Source organism: Triticum urartu, chromosome 2A (assembly GCF_056163025.1).
Source record: "Triticum urartu cultivar PI428250 chromosome 2A, HENAU_Tu73, whole genome shotgun sequence".
In the NCBI taxonomy this organism is placed as follows: domain Eukaryota; kingdom Viridiplantae; phylum Streptophyta; class Magnoliopsida; order Poales; family Poaceae; genus Triticum; species Triticum urartu.
Genome location: NC_141874.1, coordinates 360,129,993 through 360,146,819, shown reverse-complemented (window position 1 = coordinate 360,146,819; position 16,827 = coordinate 360,129,993). Strand labels below are relative to the sequence as shown.

Sequence of the window (16,827 nt, the reverse complement as noted above, 5' to 3'; positions counted from 1 at the left end):
GTCAGTTTTCGGCTTTCTCTACTGAGGCGCTCGCCCGGCCTAACCGGGGCACAATCGCAGTAGTTCTCCTGATGCTACCTTAGCCGATAGAGCGGAACGTAAGGTAGCCGAACTCAGGAGCCGGGCAACCCAACATTTGACCAAAAACATGATTCGGAGCTGATGCATATAATGCCAAAACCCGCGACGCCGAACACTCCCTAAGGTGTTCGGTCTTTATGAGTGCGGGCAAAACAACACTCTTTATTAAAAAGCCCCTAGTGTTCAGGTACGCGCAAAAATTCTGACATGGCCACATGCCAAGACGCCAGCCTCCTCCTTGGTTATATCAAAGAAAACCAGGGGATATGTAGCAACAAGAGACAGTAAAAAATGTTTACGCAGGGTCTTAATCTAAAAAGAATCCTTAGGACGGGTCCCTACTGCACGTCTGCGCCTGTGTCTCCGTTGTGACGTATCCTGGACGGGCGCCGCACGACGTTCATCTGCGAAAGAGAGGAACTGAGCTGAAAATGGGTCGTGCCGAACAAAAGTTTAAAATAAGCAAAGTATAAAGTAAAATATATAGAACTGAGCTTTATTGTCTCTTATTGTATATGTACGGAGCCCCTAGTGCGGGGGTATATGGCCACTAAGCCTGCATCAATGATGATTTTGTACCGAACTCGTCTATCCGCGTTCGTGGTCTTTAATGACCTATTCCGAAATTTTTGGCCGGTGAAGCCATTTTACTGTGGGGCTGTCAAAGCGGCCGCACAGTCCTCCGCTTGGGGGAGGGGCACATCAATGCTTCCCCTTCAAAGAGATGATGCCTCGTGGACCGGGCATCTTAAGCGTTAGAGATGCATAATGCAGTATTGCGTTAAAGCGGGCGAAAGCTTCGCGTCCCAGTAGTGCTTGATAGCGACTGGAGAATGGGACGATGTGGAAGGTCAGCTTTTCGTGACGGAAGTTATCGGTAGAGCCGAATATAACTTCGAGTCGGAGAAAACCCATGCAATGGGTGTCCGGACCAGGCGTGACCCCTTGAAAGGCGGTTTTGCTGCGGCAGATTCTTGCTGGGTCTATCCCCATGTGGCGGATTGTGTCCTGATATATCAGGTTTAGTCCACTGCCGCCGTCCATAAGGACATTTGAAAACTGGAGTCCGCCAATTATTGGATCGAGTACCAAGGCAGTCCAGCCTGCGTTCCTGATACTTCTAGAATAATCCAGCTGATCGAAAATGATTGGTTTTGACAACCAATGGCGGGACCCCTTTGGGATAGGTCGTATGGTGCGTACCTTTATGGGCGCCGCACGTTTTGTTATGTGAAGTAAGTTTACTGTTTTTACTTCTTGTGGGAAGTTCTTTTGTTTCCTGGTGCTCTGCTTTTGGGGTTCGTCCTCGTCTTCGCTTGGTGTGTCGAGCCCCTTGTGTTCGGCGTTGAGTCTGCCGGATTGTTTGAAAACCCAACAATCTCTGTGGATATGGTTAGCAGGCTTACCGGGGGTACTGTGTATTTGACATATCCTGTCCAGGATTTTGTTTAAGTTGGATGGATCATCCCTGTTATCCTGGAGGGGTGGCTTTGTCTGATTCTGTCGTGAGCTTTTGAATCCGGCGTTGACTGCCGTGCTCTTCGAACTTTTTTCCTTAGTCCGACGACGGTCCTTGTTGCGTCGCGGTTTTCCATTTCCATCCCTAGTTTCAGATGTACTTGGGTCGCTGGGGCTGCATCTTGCCAACCAGCTGTCCTCTCCTGCACAAAAGCGGGTCATGAGGCTTGTTAGTGCGGCCATTGTTCTTGGCTTTTCTTGGCCGAGGTGTCTGGCGAGCCATTCGTCTCGGACATTATGCCTGAAAGCTGCTAAGGCTTCGGCGTCCGGACAGTCGACTATCTGATTCTTTTTAGTGAGGAATCTATTCCAGAATTACCGAGCTGATTCTCCGGGCTGTTGAGTTATGTGACTAAGATCGTCTGCATCCGGAGGGCGGACATAGGTCCCTTGAAAATTTGCTCGAAAAGCGTCCTCGAGTTCTTCCCAACTTCCGATTGTGTTTTCAGGAAGGCTTTTAAGCCAATGCCGGGCTGGCCCTTTAAGCTTAAGGGGTAAGTAGTTTATGGCGTGGAGGTCATCTCCTCTAGCCATATGTATGTGGAGGATATAATCCTCGATCCAGACTCCAGGGTCTGTTGTTCCATCATATGCCTCTATATTTACGGGTTTGAATCCCTCTGGAAATTCATAGTCCAGGACCTTATAGGTGAAACATAGGGGGTGTGCGGCGCCCCTGTATTTGGGTGTGCCGAATTCTGATGATGGCTTTATTGCATTGCTTACGAGAGCTTGCTTTCTTGGCCCGTAAATGGACCTGATTGGGCCCTGATGCGAATCCTTAAGTGGGTCGCATGCCGATTTAAGTGCGGCGCCGCTTGCCGCTTTATGCTGGCCATGGGGTCGTCTATCCGACCGTGTGGCTTTCTTATTTTTTGAATGCGAGGGCTTTAGGGCCTCTTCGTCGAATTCGGGCAGTAGCTTTCTCTTCGGATAGCTTGTAGTGCGGCGGCTGTCGCCGTATTTATCTGCGGTGTTGATTACTGTGCTCCATCGGATCCTGAGTGCATCTTCCGCCGTTTTTAGCTTCCGCTTCTGCTTTTTCAGGCTGCGTGCTGTTGCAACGAGCCTCTTGTGGAGATTCTTCTGCTTCATGGGTTTATCCGGCCTAAGGTCGTCCGGAGTGCCGTTTTCGCCGGGGGAGGGATGTTCGGTTTCTCTATCCGTGTTGCCCTGTTCGGACGGTTGCTCTAAGGCCTTCCCGTCGTCTACCGGCTCATCCTGCTCTATGGTTGGGTCTTTATCGAGGCGGGGCTTGGGTCGGCGTTTACGCCGACGCTTTGATTGCTTTTCGAGGGATCGGTCCCCCGTTCCATCCCCTTTTTCCTCGTTGTCGTTTTCTTTAGGGGTATCCACCATGTACACATCGTGAGATGGGGTGGCTGTCCAATGCCCTATGGGCGTTGGCTCATTTGTATCTCTTGCATCGTCGTCCATGCTGTTGATGTGTGCGGAGTCGAAGTTGAGCACGTCGTTTAAATTGTTGATAGTGGCTACCAAGTGGGTGGTGGGTGGGCTTTGAATTTCTTCATCGTCCGTATCCCATCCTCGCTGACCGTAGTCCGGCCAGGGCTCTCCTGATAAAGAGAGAGACTTTAGAGAATTCAGGATGTCGCCAAAAGGCGAGTGCTGAAAGATATCCGCGGGGGTGAACTCCATTATCGGCGCCCAATTGGATTCGATCGGCAGGAGCGCGGGGGGTCGGAGTTCGGAGAGGAATCGGGCTCCTTGGAGTCACGGGCCGTGCGGAACGCGGAGCTGACGTTCGGCTCGATCGCCTTTGAGATCGTAGCCCCCGAGGTGACGTCCAACCGCTCATCCTCGATTGGCGCAATAGGCTCCAAATAAAGGGTCGAAATCGGTGCTTGTGCGGCCTCCAGGGCACTGTTCGGCGGCAGAGCTAGATCATGCCTCTCGACACAGTGCGGCGCGCTCAGCTGTGGCTTGAATCCGTCGAAGATCGAATCCCCGCGGGTGTCTGCCGTGTAGTTTAAACTTCCAAATCTGACCTGATGGCCAGGGCCGTAGCTTTGGATCTGCTCCAGTTGGCCAAGCGAATTGGCCCACAGTGCGAAGCCGCCGAAGACGAAGATCTGTCCGGGGAGAAAAGTCTCACCCTGGACCGCATCATCGTTGATGATCAAAAGAGCCATCGAGCCCAAAAGTGACGACACAGAGGAACTCTCAATGAAAGCACCAATATCGGTGTCAAAACCGGCGGATCTCGGGTAGGGGGTCCCGAACTATGCGTCTAGGCGAATGGTAACAAGAGACAAGGGACACGATGTTTTTACCCAGGTTCAGGCCCTCTCGATAGAGGTAAAACCCTACTCCTGCTTGATTAATATTGATGATATGGGTAGTACAAAAGTAGATCTATCACGAGATCAAGAAGGCTAAACCTAGAAGCTAGCCTATGATATGATTGTTGTATGATGAAGTTGTCCTACGGACTAGAACCCTCCGGTTTATATAGACACCGAATAGGCTTAGGGTTACACAGAGTCGGTTACAATGGTAGATCTTGAATATCCGCATCGCCAAGCTTGCCTTCCACGCCAAGGAAAGTCCCATCCGGACACGGGACGAAGTCTTCAATCTTGTATCTTCATAGTCCTGGAGTCTGGCTAAAGGTATAGTCCGGTTACCCGAACACCCCCTAATCCAGGACTCCCTCAAGGGCGTCACAAGGCGAATGAAAAATAATGTAATGCGAGGGATGAAAGTTTATGATGGGTACTTGGTATGTCTTGGCTTGGCGTAGATCTCCTCGGCAACGATGCAAGAAATCTTTCCTGCTACCTCTTGAGTTTGCGTTGGTTTTTTTTCTTAAAGAGAAAAGGGTGATGCAGCAAAGTAGAGTAAGTATTTCCCTTAATTTTGAGAATCAAGGTATCAATCCAGTAGGAGACAACGCAACAAGCCACCGAATACCTGCACAAACAAACACCAACTTGCACCCAAGGCGATAAAGGTAATAGAGGCAAAGGTGTCCCGTCTTTCGATGAGATGGTGGCTATCGTTTTGGAGGAAGTCGACTTTGACGATCCGACTACGAACGTGCGAGGACGTCGCGCCCTAGCAATCGCTAAACCAACTCCGAGAGATTATTGACCACGCCTAAGCACGATCAACCTGACCCCGAAAGTCTGTTTCCTGCAGGCAAACAAAGAACAAGCAAGAAACTGAGATTACAATCTGCATATTGCGAACATAAGATGAAAGCTTTTTTATTGATTAAGGTGGGGTTCTGTGACGCCTTTGTCTGGTCGTTGAATACAAACGAAGTACATGAAGTTGCAGTTATGACGAACTTTAATCTAAACAAAGCCGAAAGTCTAAACGATGCCCTAAAGGCTGTATATATGGAGGAGAGAGGGGGAATTTCGTGGCCCTTGATGGAGGAGTCCGAAACCAACCCTAACTCTTGTTTCCCCACACATACGGACTCTAAAAACAACCTATACATGGGCCTGGCCCAATAATAAAATGATGCGGCACCTAAAATAGCGTCTGAACGAAATTTGCACGTGGCATTAGCTTTGATTTGCGCAAATTAAGAAATCTATCCTTACGCAAATGTAACCAAACAAGATCTCCAGGTGCAAACACAACATGTTTTCTACCCTTATCTCCAGCAAGTTTATATTTAACATTCATACACTCAATGTTTTCCTTAGTTAACTCATGCATTTTTAAAATCAATTCAACACATTCTTTAGCATCAAAATTAACCTTCTCCGAAGATGGAAGAGACAACAAATCAATAGATGCACGAGGTAGGAAACCATACATAATTTTAAAAGGGCACATCTTAGTAGTAGAATGCAATGAACGATTATAAGCAAATTCAATATGAGGCAAGCATTCTTCCCACATTTTCTTGTTATTTTTCAAAACAGCCCTAAGCACTATAGACAATGTTCTATTGACTACTTCAGTTTGTCCATCAATTTGAGGGTGACAAGTAGTACTAAAAAGCAGTTTAGTCCCCAACTTAACCCATAAACATCTCCAAAAGTGGCTAAGAAATTTAGTATCATGATCTGAAACAATAGTATTTGGCACACCATGTAAACGAATAATTTCACGAAATAACAAATCAACAACATTAATAGCATCATCGTTTTTATGACATGGTATAAAATGTGCTATTTTCGAGAACATATCCACAACAACAAATATACTATCCCTCCCCTTCTTTGTTTGAGGTAAATCTAAAACAAAGTCCATGGATATATCCTCCCAAGGAACACTAGATACAGACAAAGACATATATAAACCATGAGGATTGAGTCATGACTTAGCTTTTTAACATGTAGTGCAGCGAGCAACAAAACGCTCAACATCCCATCTCATCTTTGGCCAAAAGAAATATGTAGCAAGTATATCCTCCGTCTTCTTAACGCCAAAGTGTCCCATTAATCCTCCTCCATGCGCCTCCTGCAATAACAAAAGACGAATGGAGCTACCTGAAATATATAGCTTGTTAGCACGAAACACAAATCCATCATTAAGAACGAACTTGTTCCAAATTCTCCCTTCCTTACAATTCTGCAATATATCTTTAAATTCAACATCATGCACATATTGCTCTTTGATGGTCTCTAAACCAAATATTTTAAAGTCAAATTGTGAAAGCATAGTATAACAACGAGACAATGCATCAGCAATAACATTTTCTTTACCCTTCTTGTGTTAAATGATATAAGGGAAAGTCTCAATGAATTCAACCCATTTAGCATGTCTATGGTTCAATTTTGCTTGACTTTTAATGTGTTTCAAAGATTCATGATCAGAATGTATAACAAATTCCTTAGGCCATAAATAATGTTGACATGTTTCTAAGGTCCGAACAAGAGCATATAATTCTTTATCATAAGTAGAATAATTCAGACTAGACCCACTCAATTTTTTAGAAAAGGATGCAACAGGTTTGCCATCTTATAATAACACATCTCCTAATCCAATTACACTAGCATCACATTCAAGCTCAAAAGTCTTATTAAAATCAAAAAGTTGAAGTAAAGGAGCATGTGTCAACTTATTTTTCAATACCGTGAATGCTCTTCCTGTGCGGTACCCCAAACAAAAAGCACGTCCTTCTTTGTAAGCTCGTTGAGAGGTGCAGCAATGGTGCTGAAATCTCTCACAAAACGCCTATAGAAACCAGCGAGGTCAAGGAAACTCCTCACTTGTGTGACCGTTTTGGGCTGCCGCCAACTCTCAATAGCTTCAATCTTGACTTTATCAACTTCAATTCCCTGTGGAGTAACAACATAGACAAGAAAATATACTCGTTCGATGCAAAAGGTACACTTTCCAAGGTTACCAAACAAACATGCATCACGTAGAGCAATAAAAACAGCACGTAAATGTTTCAAATGTTTCTCCAAAGATTTGCTATAAATCAATATGTCATCAAAGTAAACTACCATAAATCGTCTAATGAAAGCACGTAAAACTTCATCATTAACCTCATGAAAGTACTAAATGCATTAGTTAATCCAAAAGGCATGACTAACCACTCATATAAACCAAACTTAGTTTTAAATGCAGTTTTCCATTCATCTCCCAATTTCATACAAATTTGATGGTATCCACTACGCAAATCAACTTTGAAGAATATTGTAGAGCCACTCAATTTATCAAGCATATCATCTAGCCTAGGAATAGGATGACGATAACGAATAGTAATATTATTAATGCATCTAAAATCAACGCACATACGCGACGTACCATCCTTTTTCAGCACTAAAATGATAGAAACAGCATAAGGATTAAGGGATTCACGTATATAACCTTTGTCGAGCAGTTCTTGTACTTGACGCATAATCTACTTTGTCTCCTCTGGATTGGTACGGTATGGTGCACGGTTGTGTAATGGTGCACCGGGAATTAAGTCAATTTGATGCTCAATCCCATGAGTAGGTGATAATCCCGACGGCACATCTTATGAAAAGATGTCAGCAAACTCCTGAAAAATGTTAGTGACAGTAGGAGACAAAAAGGAAAGTACGTCCTCGAATGAAAATAATGCCTCTTTACACACAGAAGCATTGCAAATAGATTTGCTAAAATCTAAATCATCAATATCAGATTTGATGACAAGTAAACATGCACTTTTCAGTTTAATTTCAGAAGCAACACTAGGTGGTTTATTATTAGGCTACATTTGTTGCTCAAACTAGTGGTTGAGGCGCCCCTCAGGGGCGCCTCCTGAGAGGAAACTCGGCGGTGCCAATTAGGTAAGCGTCCTTTACACTTTCTTGTATGCACTATGTGATGTTATTTCATCAGTCAGAGTACGACATATATGAAGCACTGGTACGTGCAAGTCCGTAGTACTGTTGTGGTTTAGTAACAACGAATGATGTAAAACTGAAAAATATGTAGTATCGTATGAAGGCACTTGGGTAAAAGGAAACAATACAAGTACAAAGTAGTGACTTCCCTGCTTGCCACCTTTTCTGAACTCCCAATGACCACATATTTCAAACTAAAATTTCTTATCAAGTAAAGGAACTTCATGGCAAGCTAGCAACAACTCAATCCAAAAGGGAGAACTGAAGCAAACAAAAATAGATGCACCTTCCTTTTCCCAACCAGGCCACCACAAAATCCAATCAAATGCACAGCCCCACCTAGAGACCAAAGAAAAGGATGATGTGGAGAGAGAGACTAGTGCACGATGGATGAAGAGGCTAAGCTCTTTGTAAAGTTCAGCTAGCAAAAGCATGTTCACTACAAAGCACAAATAAGAACACTGTCATGCTGTCATGTTTCAAAATTGACACTAACATATATCATAAAAGAATGATAAGCTCATGAAACTCAAGTAGTATTCATTAATCTAGGTAGTTAATTATATTGCACAACGTTTTAGCATTTAAGTGGCATTACCTTCACAAAAATGAGACAGAACAACTTCAAAAACAGGTCCAGTACACATGGATTAGCCAAATTCGGATTTTCAAAATGATGTTGTATCCTTGATACTCTCTAACCTGCCAAAGAAATGACAAGTATTTAGAGGGCACAAATGAAGGAAAGAAAAATATATTATGTACTTGTTTCCCTCCTCCAAACAGGTGTTCCCCCTTCATTTAACTTCTATCAAGAGATCAAATTATGACCATAATAATAGATGACAGACCTAAAAAAAATGTTCTCAAATTTGATGAGAGAAAAAGAGGCCTGGGATCTTTTATAGAACGTTTGATCTACCTCTAGATGCTAGGATGATGGCAATGACGAAAGGGACATGTATGCCGGCACTGTCGGCAAAATCAGTGTAATGATTAAAAATATACGCACTTCATATAGTACAACAAAGAAAAGGAAAACCTGAATGATCCAACAACTATTGACTATTTGACTTCATGTACAGAAGAAATGTAGATTTTAACAGAAATAGTATGAAGAAACAACAATATGAATGATGGATCTCATGTAAGGTATAACTATCATCTCATAAGCACAATGTAAAATTAAACTCAAGCAACAACTATCCAGAAGACACAAGTGATCCAACTCGTGGACAGAGCATGATAATTTAAGAGAACTTCAACATAGTGATATAATCTAGTAATTATCTCTAGTAGCTATTTACGGATGTCACACATCAAATGGGAAAATAATTCAGTTAACCTCCGCAGATACCTTGTAGGCACTCGCTGAAACAAAACGACTAAAAGAGAACTGACAATGAGTAGAATTCAGAACCAACATGAAGCGAGTCATGTCTGCTAATATCATTTCAAACAACTTGATTAACTTAATACTAGTTTGACCCATGGTAAGTTCTCAGGAAAACTAACTTACCCAGTACAACTTTCATCATCGTAGTTCATCACAGAAAATTTTGCAAAGCAATTAACCAATTCAGAGTAACCAGTTATAAATGTTGGGAAATACAATGAAGACATAATCCCACCAGAATCAGAAAACAAACCAATATGCTAGTGCATACTTGTAACTACAGCCATAACTTTCAGAAGTTAGGTTACTCAGCGTGCGGCGCACACATTGATCAATAAAACAAATACACAAACTTATCGTTACAACCATTATTCACTGACTGGATGCAAGCATTCACTACATGCATGATATAATGGACTCACAGGGTTAAGTGACTCTGCTCTGCCAAGATCCACATACACTGCAAATCCCAAAAGGCCTATCAGACTATCACCAATATGTGTGAATATTTGGGTGCTGCCGAGACCTGCACCGCGATCCAAATTCAGACAATTGAACGCCATCATACAGCGACACGACCAAATGGTACAACAGACAAATGAACGCCACCATAGCACCATATTAGAAAAACAAATGAGCATATGTCAAGTATTGTTGAACTTAATCGTCCCTCCTAGTCCTTTTTCTCTACTTGTCGACATGCTTTTTTTAGCGTATCTACTTGCCAACATGTTTAGTCTACTTGTTGGAAAACATGCACCTTGAGCCTGATTAGCATTTTTATTAGGTTTTGCTGGAGCCATTTGCACGATAATGAGCCACGTGCATTAGATGATATCAGGTAATGTACATGGTTGATCATACAAGAGAGAATTGTGATGCACTTCCACTATTCCTTGGCTTATAACCACCACGCGTAAGTCGAAAGAAAAAGAAGAGCACCAGATCACCTTAATAAAAATTGCCGTATGCATATAATGGACGTATTGATAAACGTAGGTTACAATCCATAAATACATATTATGAAACCAACATCTATGTTCTTCTGGGCAACCTAATAAGTATACAAATCAGTGAATGTACGTACGTTCCATTAAATTAAAGGTCAGTTTGGGTTTTGAATGCAAGTGCTGATAGAAGATAATTCCGGGTATCCCAACAACCCATTGTTTCCTTTGGCATCATCACCAAATCCGGCAAGGAGGTAGGCACTAAGAAACCAAACTGATTACGTTAGTAACCCCTTCGTCCAACAGAAGAACAACATAGGAAAAATAAGAAGAGGCGGACAGATTTTCCTGACCAGCAATGAATGGGTCAGCCATGGCTCAGGCTCCCAATCGCGGAGAAGATCAGGGGAAAAAGCAGATCCCCTCCGACCAGTTTTTATCAGTAAAAGAGGAGGCGGCTCCTAAGAAACAAAAATATATAATATAGCAGTTAACACAAAATCCAATGTCAGAGTAAGCAATATAGTATACACTAACAGTCTGAAACATGCCTTATGGTAGCTTGTAAGAGCGGGGATATGTGAGCATACACCGCGCCATTCAATTTTGTTACCGAAATCATTACAAGAAAATATGCAGATTTTTAAAACATGTAAAAAGAGAGGACAACTGTTATTGTGAGATGCACTACTCAAAGTAAGGTTACAGTTTTCTGTCAGTCTTCAGTGGGTATATTATTGCTCTTGAGTGAGATAGCAGAATTTTTTTAGCCTGAGAAATCATTGCTCATTATTATTTGTACTTAGATCCATGGGTGGTATGGTACAAGATACATTCGGCTGTAACCTTGATACCATATTAAGTACAGTAATGGTCATAAATAACACTGAAAATAACCATCCAGTAATTGAAATAGTAGTGTAATCAAATTCATATGTCTCCCAACCATTGAAGGAATTTGAAGTACTTATACCTATAAATTGAAGCAGATAATTGCAGCAAATCCTAGATTATATCCTACAGATTGCTCTTAGCTGGGCACATGCCTGTTAGTGCAGATTGCACAATGGCTGAACCTAACAAACCATGTTACATCTCCAATACAGTCAGTGACCATGCATCATAAGCCTTCAAACAGCTACAGAAAAAGAGACGTGCGAAAGAAGAGAAAGAAAAGAGACGCGGTCAACTATACTCGAGCTCCAGACGGATCGCCTCTCTCCGTCACCACGCACGAGGGATGAGGACGACGGCGGCGACACCACGGACTGCTCGGCCTCCTGGTCCGTCTCTCCGACGCCAGGGTGTCCAATTTTTGGTAGCATCATTGAGAAGCAACAATCAAATATTGTGTATACTCTCGAAGCCGAGGGACTACTGAAGTGAAAATTCAGCAGATTAAGCTTCATGTTCAGATCCTTTTATAGTTTCTAAACCTTTAATCTGCGTGGTCATCTTTTTCATTACCAGAACAGAGAAATTATAACAAAATAAAGGGTAGAACTAACCTAAGGTTTTATTGCCACTAATCCTTCTATAGTTTTTCAATGGTTCAGTTATCATAATTTGATGGCTAGTCTTGTAGAAAGGAGTAAAGTTCGTATAGAAATCTTAAGAACACAATAACTAAACTGAAGTATAACCTTCTGAATCCTTTAAGACGTGATTTCATATTAACAAGTGCAACAAGATAAAATAACAAAACACACCTCCGCAACGGAAAGGCACATCGAACGAAGTGAAGACGAACAGGACGGACGATTGATGAACGATGACAAACTGCGTGCTCACTTCACACCGACCCGGGGAAACATAACATATATGGGCACAAAGAGGAGAGAAAATACAACCGATGCAAAGGAGAGGGAGGTGAACTCACAATTCCTCCTCGGCTAGTTTCATCGACAATGCTCTGGCTTCACCATCTATCCAAAAGTGAAATTAACATATTAGAGTAACAATAAAAAGAAGTGCTACCAAGAACGTACAAAATAGAGGTAAAGGCGCTAGGGAATCTCTGACAGGCGCTTGTTGCAAGCATACAAAAATGGAAAAGAAGGATCCAAAATTATGATTCAAATCATTGGCAGTTTCATTGGCATCTATGAACCAAATACTACAGAAAATACATGATATGCATATAACATGTAATCTTTCTCATGTTAGCATATAATATATCAAAATGTGTGGTCAATCAGTAAGATAATCAGGGTTTTATAGCAGGTTAGTTTATGAATACTCACCTCACAATGTCACCACTCCTTGTTCATCTAGAAATAACACTATGGGTAAACTGAAGCAGCCCTTCACATTTCACCAAAATATTCTAGCTTTCAAAAGTTCTGCATAGTAACAGAAGATAGGAAACAACTACTGAGATGGCCTTAAAATCACAAAGAATCGAGAGGAAGAACACAAATGGAGTTCATAGTCCAAGAAAAGGCTGGGTATTATGTTTAGATATGATGTCTGGGTCATGTGCACCTACCCGTCTGCCAAAATGAACTCCTCGACGCGGAAACAGCCTAGCCCCTAACGATTTGGGACATGCAACTTCGTCCTCGCTGCGAAGAAGAGGTCCACGCTGTCACCGTATAGACACAAGCACCATCCTGGTCTCCCTCTCCTTGAGCGCCTCATTCTCCACCTTGCTGTCGGTGGATGCGGTGGCATGAGCCAGCGCACCTGGTACACCTCATTGGTATTAGCCCTTGAAAGGAACTACCTTAGGTTCGACCACGCAGAGCCCACCGTCTGCACCTGGTAGCACAATAGATGTTTTAAACCTCCATCTATTCAGAGAAATAGAAAAGTAGATGGAAGAGGAGATAATTTTGGAAACGCTATGGCATAAATAAGTGCAGAAATAGTGCCAACAGTTATAAACGAATAAAAGCATCAAACCATGTAAATTAGTAAATATACTTGTGGTTTGCAAGTATTCGTAAATAATTTCCTGCAGGTTTCGTTAATAAATTATTAACCTGAAATAGTATCCGAGTGCTACCTTAGAGGACACATCAACAATGGTTTACTTCTTTCTGTTAGGAATCACCAAACCAGCCTTATGTGTGCATCCTGTTATGCCAATACATACTTGAGCTCCATGATTTCAATATGTTACTAATATTATAAAAAAGAAATACATATGATGGGAAAAATAAATTTTAGTCTGTAATACATAGTTCCCCAGAAAAGCTCATGGTGAGGCTTGATTCTTAAATCATTTCTCAAACAGCAAATCAGCTATGGTCCCATTCAATTATGCATGTATTATCCATATTTACATACATTCAAACTCTAGTAGAATCAAAGGGACGATGCAAAAATAGAATAACTGAGTACGACACTCAGAACTACGATGGTGCAATTTGAAGCAAATGTGCAGGGATACAATGGAGGAACTAATAATCTGGAAAGGAGAAATGGTTTGTGAACAGCAAGTAAATAAGCCCAGAATAATCATTAGTTCACACCTGGTTAACAAACCAAATTGTGAAGCCCTACATCCCCGACCTAAATTTGGTCTACCACAAGTACATAAACAATCACCTGAAGGCGGATGAGCAACTTGGTGGTAGTCTTGTCCCTGGATTCCTCGGTGGCGGTGAGTGTCGAGGTGGTCAGGAAGAACTTATTCCGCAGGAGCATATAGGAGACCGCCGGCAACGATGGGACATTGTTGAGGTCGCCGCACCTAGGATTCTCAGCACATACCTGAAAAGATAACAACACTGCACAAACAAACAAAAAGGCGTTCAGGAAAACAGTAAGAATTTGAGCTATAAGTAGATTTGGAGATCATCCCAAACAAAAATCTGAAACAGCACCAAATCTGAACCAGAACTTACTCTGCATGAGTTCTAAATCTGAGAAAATTATGTGATGGATGTCTCGAACAATCCAGCACAATTATATTTCCCCTGCAATTTATCCATATATAGCTTGCATAGCAAATCACACAACACAGACGTATTTGAGAAACAAATCACTGAGTTCCACAGTGGCCTTGTTGGATTTCAACAATAACCTACATAAGCAAGGATGAAAAAATTGCAGACTAACTGAAAGCAGAGGAGGAGTAGAGTGAGTACCTGCAAGAGAGTGATGGAGAAATACGCAGAGGTGTCGAGGCCGAGAGGTGGGAGTGGAGGAAGCGGAGCATGACCAACGAGTACACGCCAAGAAGAAGGCCAGGGATGGAGGCAACATAGCGTCTCCACATCCTCACATCTTGCTCCCGTCCCTTATTTCTCATCATCTTCTCTCTCATGGTAGGGAACCCAATTAGTCCTCGGTTCCATGGCTCTAGCTTTAGGGAAGATGAAACAGAGTAGAAGAGAGATGAAGAGATGGGGGTGGGCGTTGTGTACCTGCAGACCAGACGGAGATGCCAAGGAGGTGGAGCGCTGCGGCCCGCATGCTGAGGGCGAGGAAGACGGCGGCGGCGACGTGAACGGCTCTACCTCCTCCTTCATCCCTGCGGCCCTCCTGATCTTCCTCCTCTGTCCGGTCACCGCGCACAGAGAGCAGCATGGGCGGGGGAGAAGGAGCCCGGGGTGAGGAACCGATGAGGTGGGGCTTGAGGGGCGCCCCTGACGGCATGGAGGAGGGAGAGGTGGAGGGAAGCAGCAGGAGCAGAGGGAACTGGGAGGGCGGCGGCGGCGGCAGGGATGCGGACGGGAATGGGCTAGGGTTTTTCTTGCGACCACAAAACGAGCAGGGAAAAACCATAAAACGAAACGAGAAAATCAGCCCAGTCCCTTATGCCCACGTGGACGTCGCCATAGGACACTCCTTACACGACTCTTAAAGGGTTTTATTCTTTTGCCACAATCTGATTTCATTTTTTTTCTTCTGTTTTACTTTATTACCTCTATTAATATCATTTTTTAAAATAGAATCAGGAGTCATAGGAAGCAAAGTAATATTTGTATCCTTATGAACAAGACTATACTGATTGTTTCTATCATGGTGTACAGAATTTTCATCAAATTGTCATGGTCTACCAAGTAATAAGGAACATGCTTGCATAGGTACCACATCACAATCAACATAATCGGCATATGTAGAGATACTAAAATGCACACGAACAGTACGTGTTACCTTAACCTTGCCACTGTTGTTGAACCATTGGATGTAATAAGGATGTGGATGTGGTCTTGTGGTGAGAGATGGCTTCTCCACAATCTCCATGCTAGCCAAGTTATTGCAGCTCCCTCCATCTATGATGACACGAACATAACGTTCCTTCACAACTCCCTTTGTATGGAACAAATTATGCCTCTGATTTTGCTCAGCTTGTGTAACCTGCACACTCAAAACACGTTGAGTAACTAAACATTCATACCTGTCAGCATCTTCAGCAGCCATATATTGCGTCTCATGATCAGAATCCCCTCCACCGTGTTCTTCATGTGTAATAAGAGGCAAAGTCTCCTCATCATAGTCACTAGCGGACTCATACCCACCATCCTCAGTAGCAATCATCACACGCTGAGATTGGCATTCTCTCGTAAATTGTCCTCTTCCCTTACAACAACGACAAATAATATCACTTGTGTGCCCTGTTGATGCCATGGAAGAAGAAAAGCTCTGCGCAGTCCCGGCAGGTGTGCTCTTGGCAGATAGTGGTGGTTGTGTCTGCTTTCTTGTATCACGGCTGGAGGTGGCACCTGATGGAGGTGCTGGTGGAGTGGAAGTAGAAGATGCACGTGGTGTCCATGATGAAGATCAACATGTAGAAAAGTTAGTTCGCGCCAATGTCTGTCGATCATGCACTTCACGTTCAGCTTTACAAGCAAGATGGAATAAACGAGTGATATTAGTATACTCCTTATACTCTAGAATGGTCTGAATCTCTTTATTTAACCCACCCATAAAACGTGCAAGCATAGCTTCATTCTCCTCAACAATACCACATCTAGTCATGCCAGTTTGTAATTCCTGATAATATTCTTCTATAGAAATTTTTCCTTGTCTTAAGCGCTGCAATTTTTGAAGTAATTCACATTGATAATATGGTGAAACCCAACGAGTACGCATAGCAGTTTTCAAAGCAGCCCAAGTAGCTGGAATAGGATATAATCTACAATGTTCAGACCACCAAACACATGCAAAGCTAGTGAAAGCACAAACAGCAGTAGGAATACGTCTCTTCTCAGGATATTGTAAACATGTAAATCGTTGTTCAGTTTCTAACTCCCAAGTAAGATATATATCAGGAACATATCTACCCTCAAATGGTGGGATATTCAATTTTAGTTTAGGAAGATGGTCGTGTACCTCAGGTGGTGGTGCAGCCCTAACTTTGCGATGATATGCATGAGGACGACCTGGTGGTGGTGGTGCTGGTGGTTGCACGTAGTTCTGATTTTGATCAACCTCATCCTCGTAATGGTCCTCCATCTCTGCAGTAGCAGCAGGAGCGACAGAAGCACCAATAGTAGGTACAGCAGCACCAGAAGTTTGACCAGGCTCAATGGAAACGCGTTGTGCTCGTCCCACTTGATTTGGAAGACGATGTTATTGTTGTTGTAGAGGTGCGACAGGTGCAGCGAGCGATGGAAGACGCGCG

The 16,827-nt window shown here is 43.0% G+C and overlaps 1 protein-coding gene across 7 annotated transcripts; it reads right to left on the bottom strand.

Annotated features, from left to right (window-relative positions):
- Window positions 1-332: 332 nt before the first annotated feature.
- Window positions 333-15,032, bottom strand: LOC125537147 (uncharacterized). 7 transcript variants are annotated; one of them, XM_087543890.1, is made up of 11 exons: window positions 14,624-15,032; window positions 14,345-14,511; window positions 14,102-14,173; window positions 13,803-13,984; window positions 13,258-13,328; window positions 12,739-13,010; window positions 12,494-12,592; window positions 11,224-12,175; window positions 10,604-10,711; window positions 8,503-10,511; window positions 4,534-8,343 (listed from the first exon to the last, which is right to left on the bottom strand). In XM_087543890.1, the coding sequence occupies exons 1-4, from the start codon at window positions 14,726-14,728 to the stop codon at window positions 13,957-13,959; spliced, it is 372 nt and encodes a 123-aa protein (XP_087400016.1). In that variant the 5' UTR covers window positions 14,729-15,032; the 3' UTR covers window positions 4,534-8,343; window positions 8,503-10,511; window positions 10,604-10,711; window positions 11,224-12,175; window positions 12,494-12,592; window positions 12,739-13,010; window positions 13,258-13,328; window positions 13,803-13,956. The 7 variants fall into 7 exon arrangements, 5 of the variants coding, with proteins under 5 accessions (XP_087400016.1, XP_087400017.1, XP_087400015.1 ...); XR_015616460.1 differs by lacking the exons at window positions 13,258-13,328; window positions 14,624-15,032 and adding exons at window positions 333-485; window positions 4,340-4,427 and having other exon boundaries at window positions 14,102-14,617; XM_087543891.1 differs by lacking the exon at window positions 13,258-13,328 and having other exon boundaries at window positions 14,102-14,280.
- Between the last annotated feature and the right edge of the window lie 1,795 nt (window positions 15,033-16,827).

What these genes read in the sequence shown, in the direction of transcription:
- LOC125537147 (XM_087543890.1), bottom strand. Translation starts at nt 14,728, where the DNA reads ATGAAGGAGGAGGTAGAGCCGTTCACGTCGCCGCCGCCGTCTTCCTCG. An exon ending in CATCTCCGTCTGGTCTGCAG is followed by an intron (nt 14,512 to 14,623) that starts GTACACAACGCC and finishes ATGAGAGAGAAG; the next exon opens with ATGATGAGAAATAAGGGACG. An exon ending in TCTCCATCACTCTCTTGCAG is followed by an intron (nt 14,174 to 14,344) that starts GTACTCACTCTA and finishes GATAAATTGCAG; the next exon opens with GGGAAATATAATTGTGCTGG.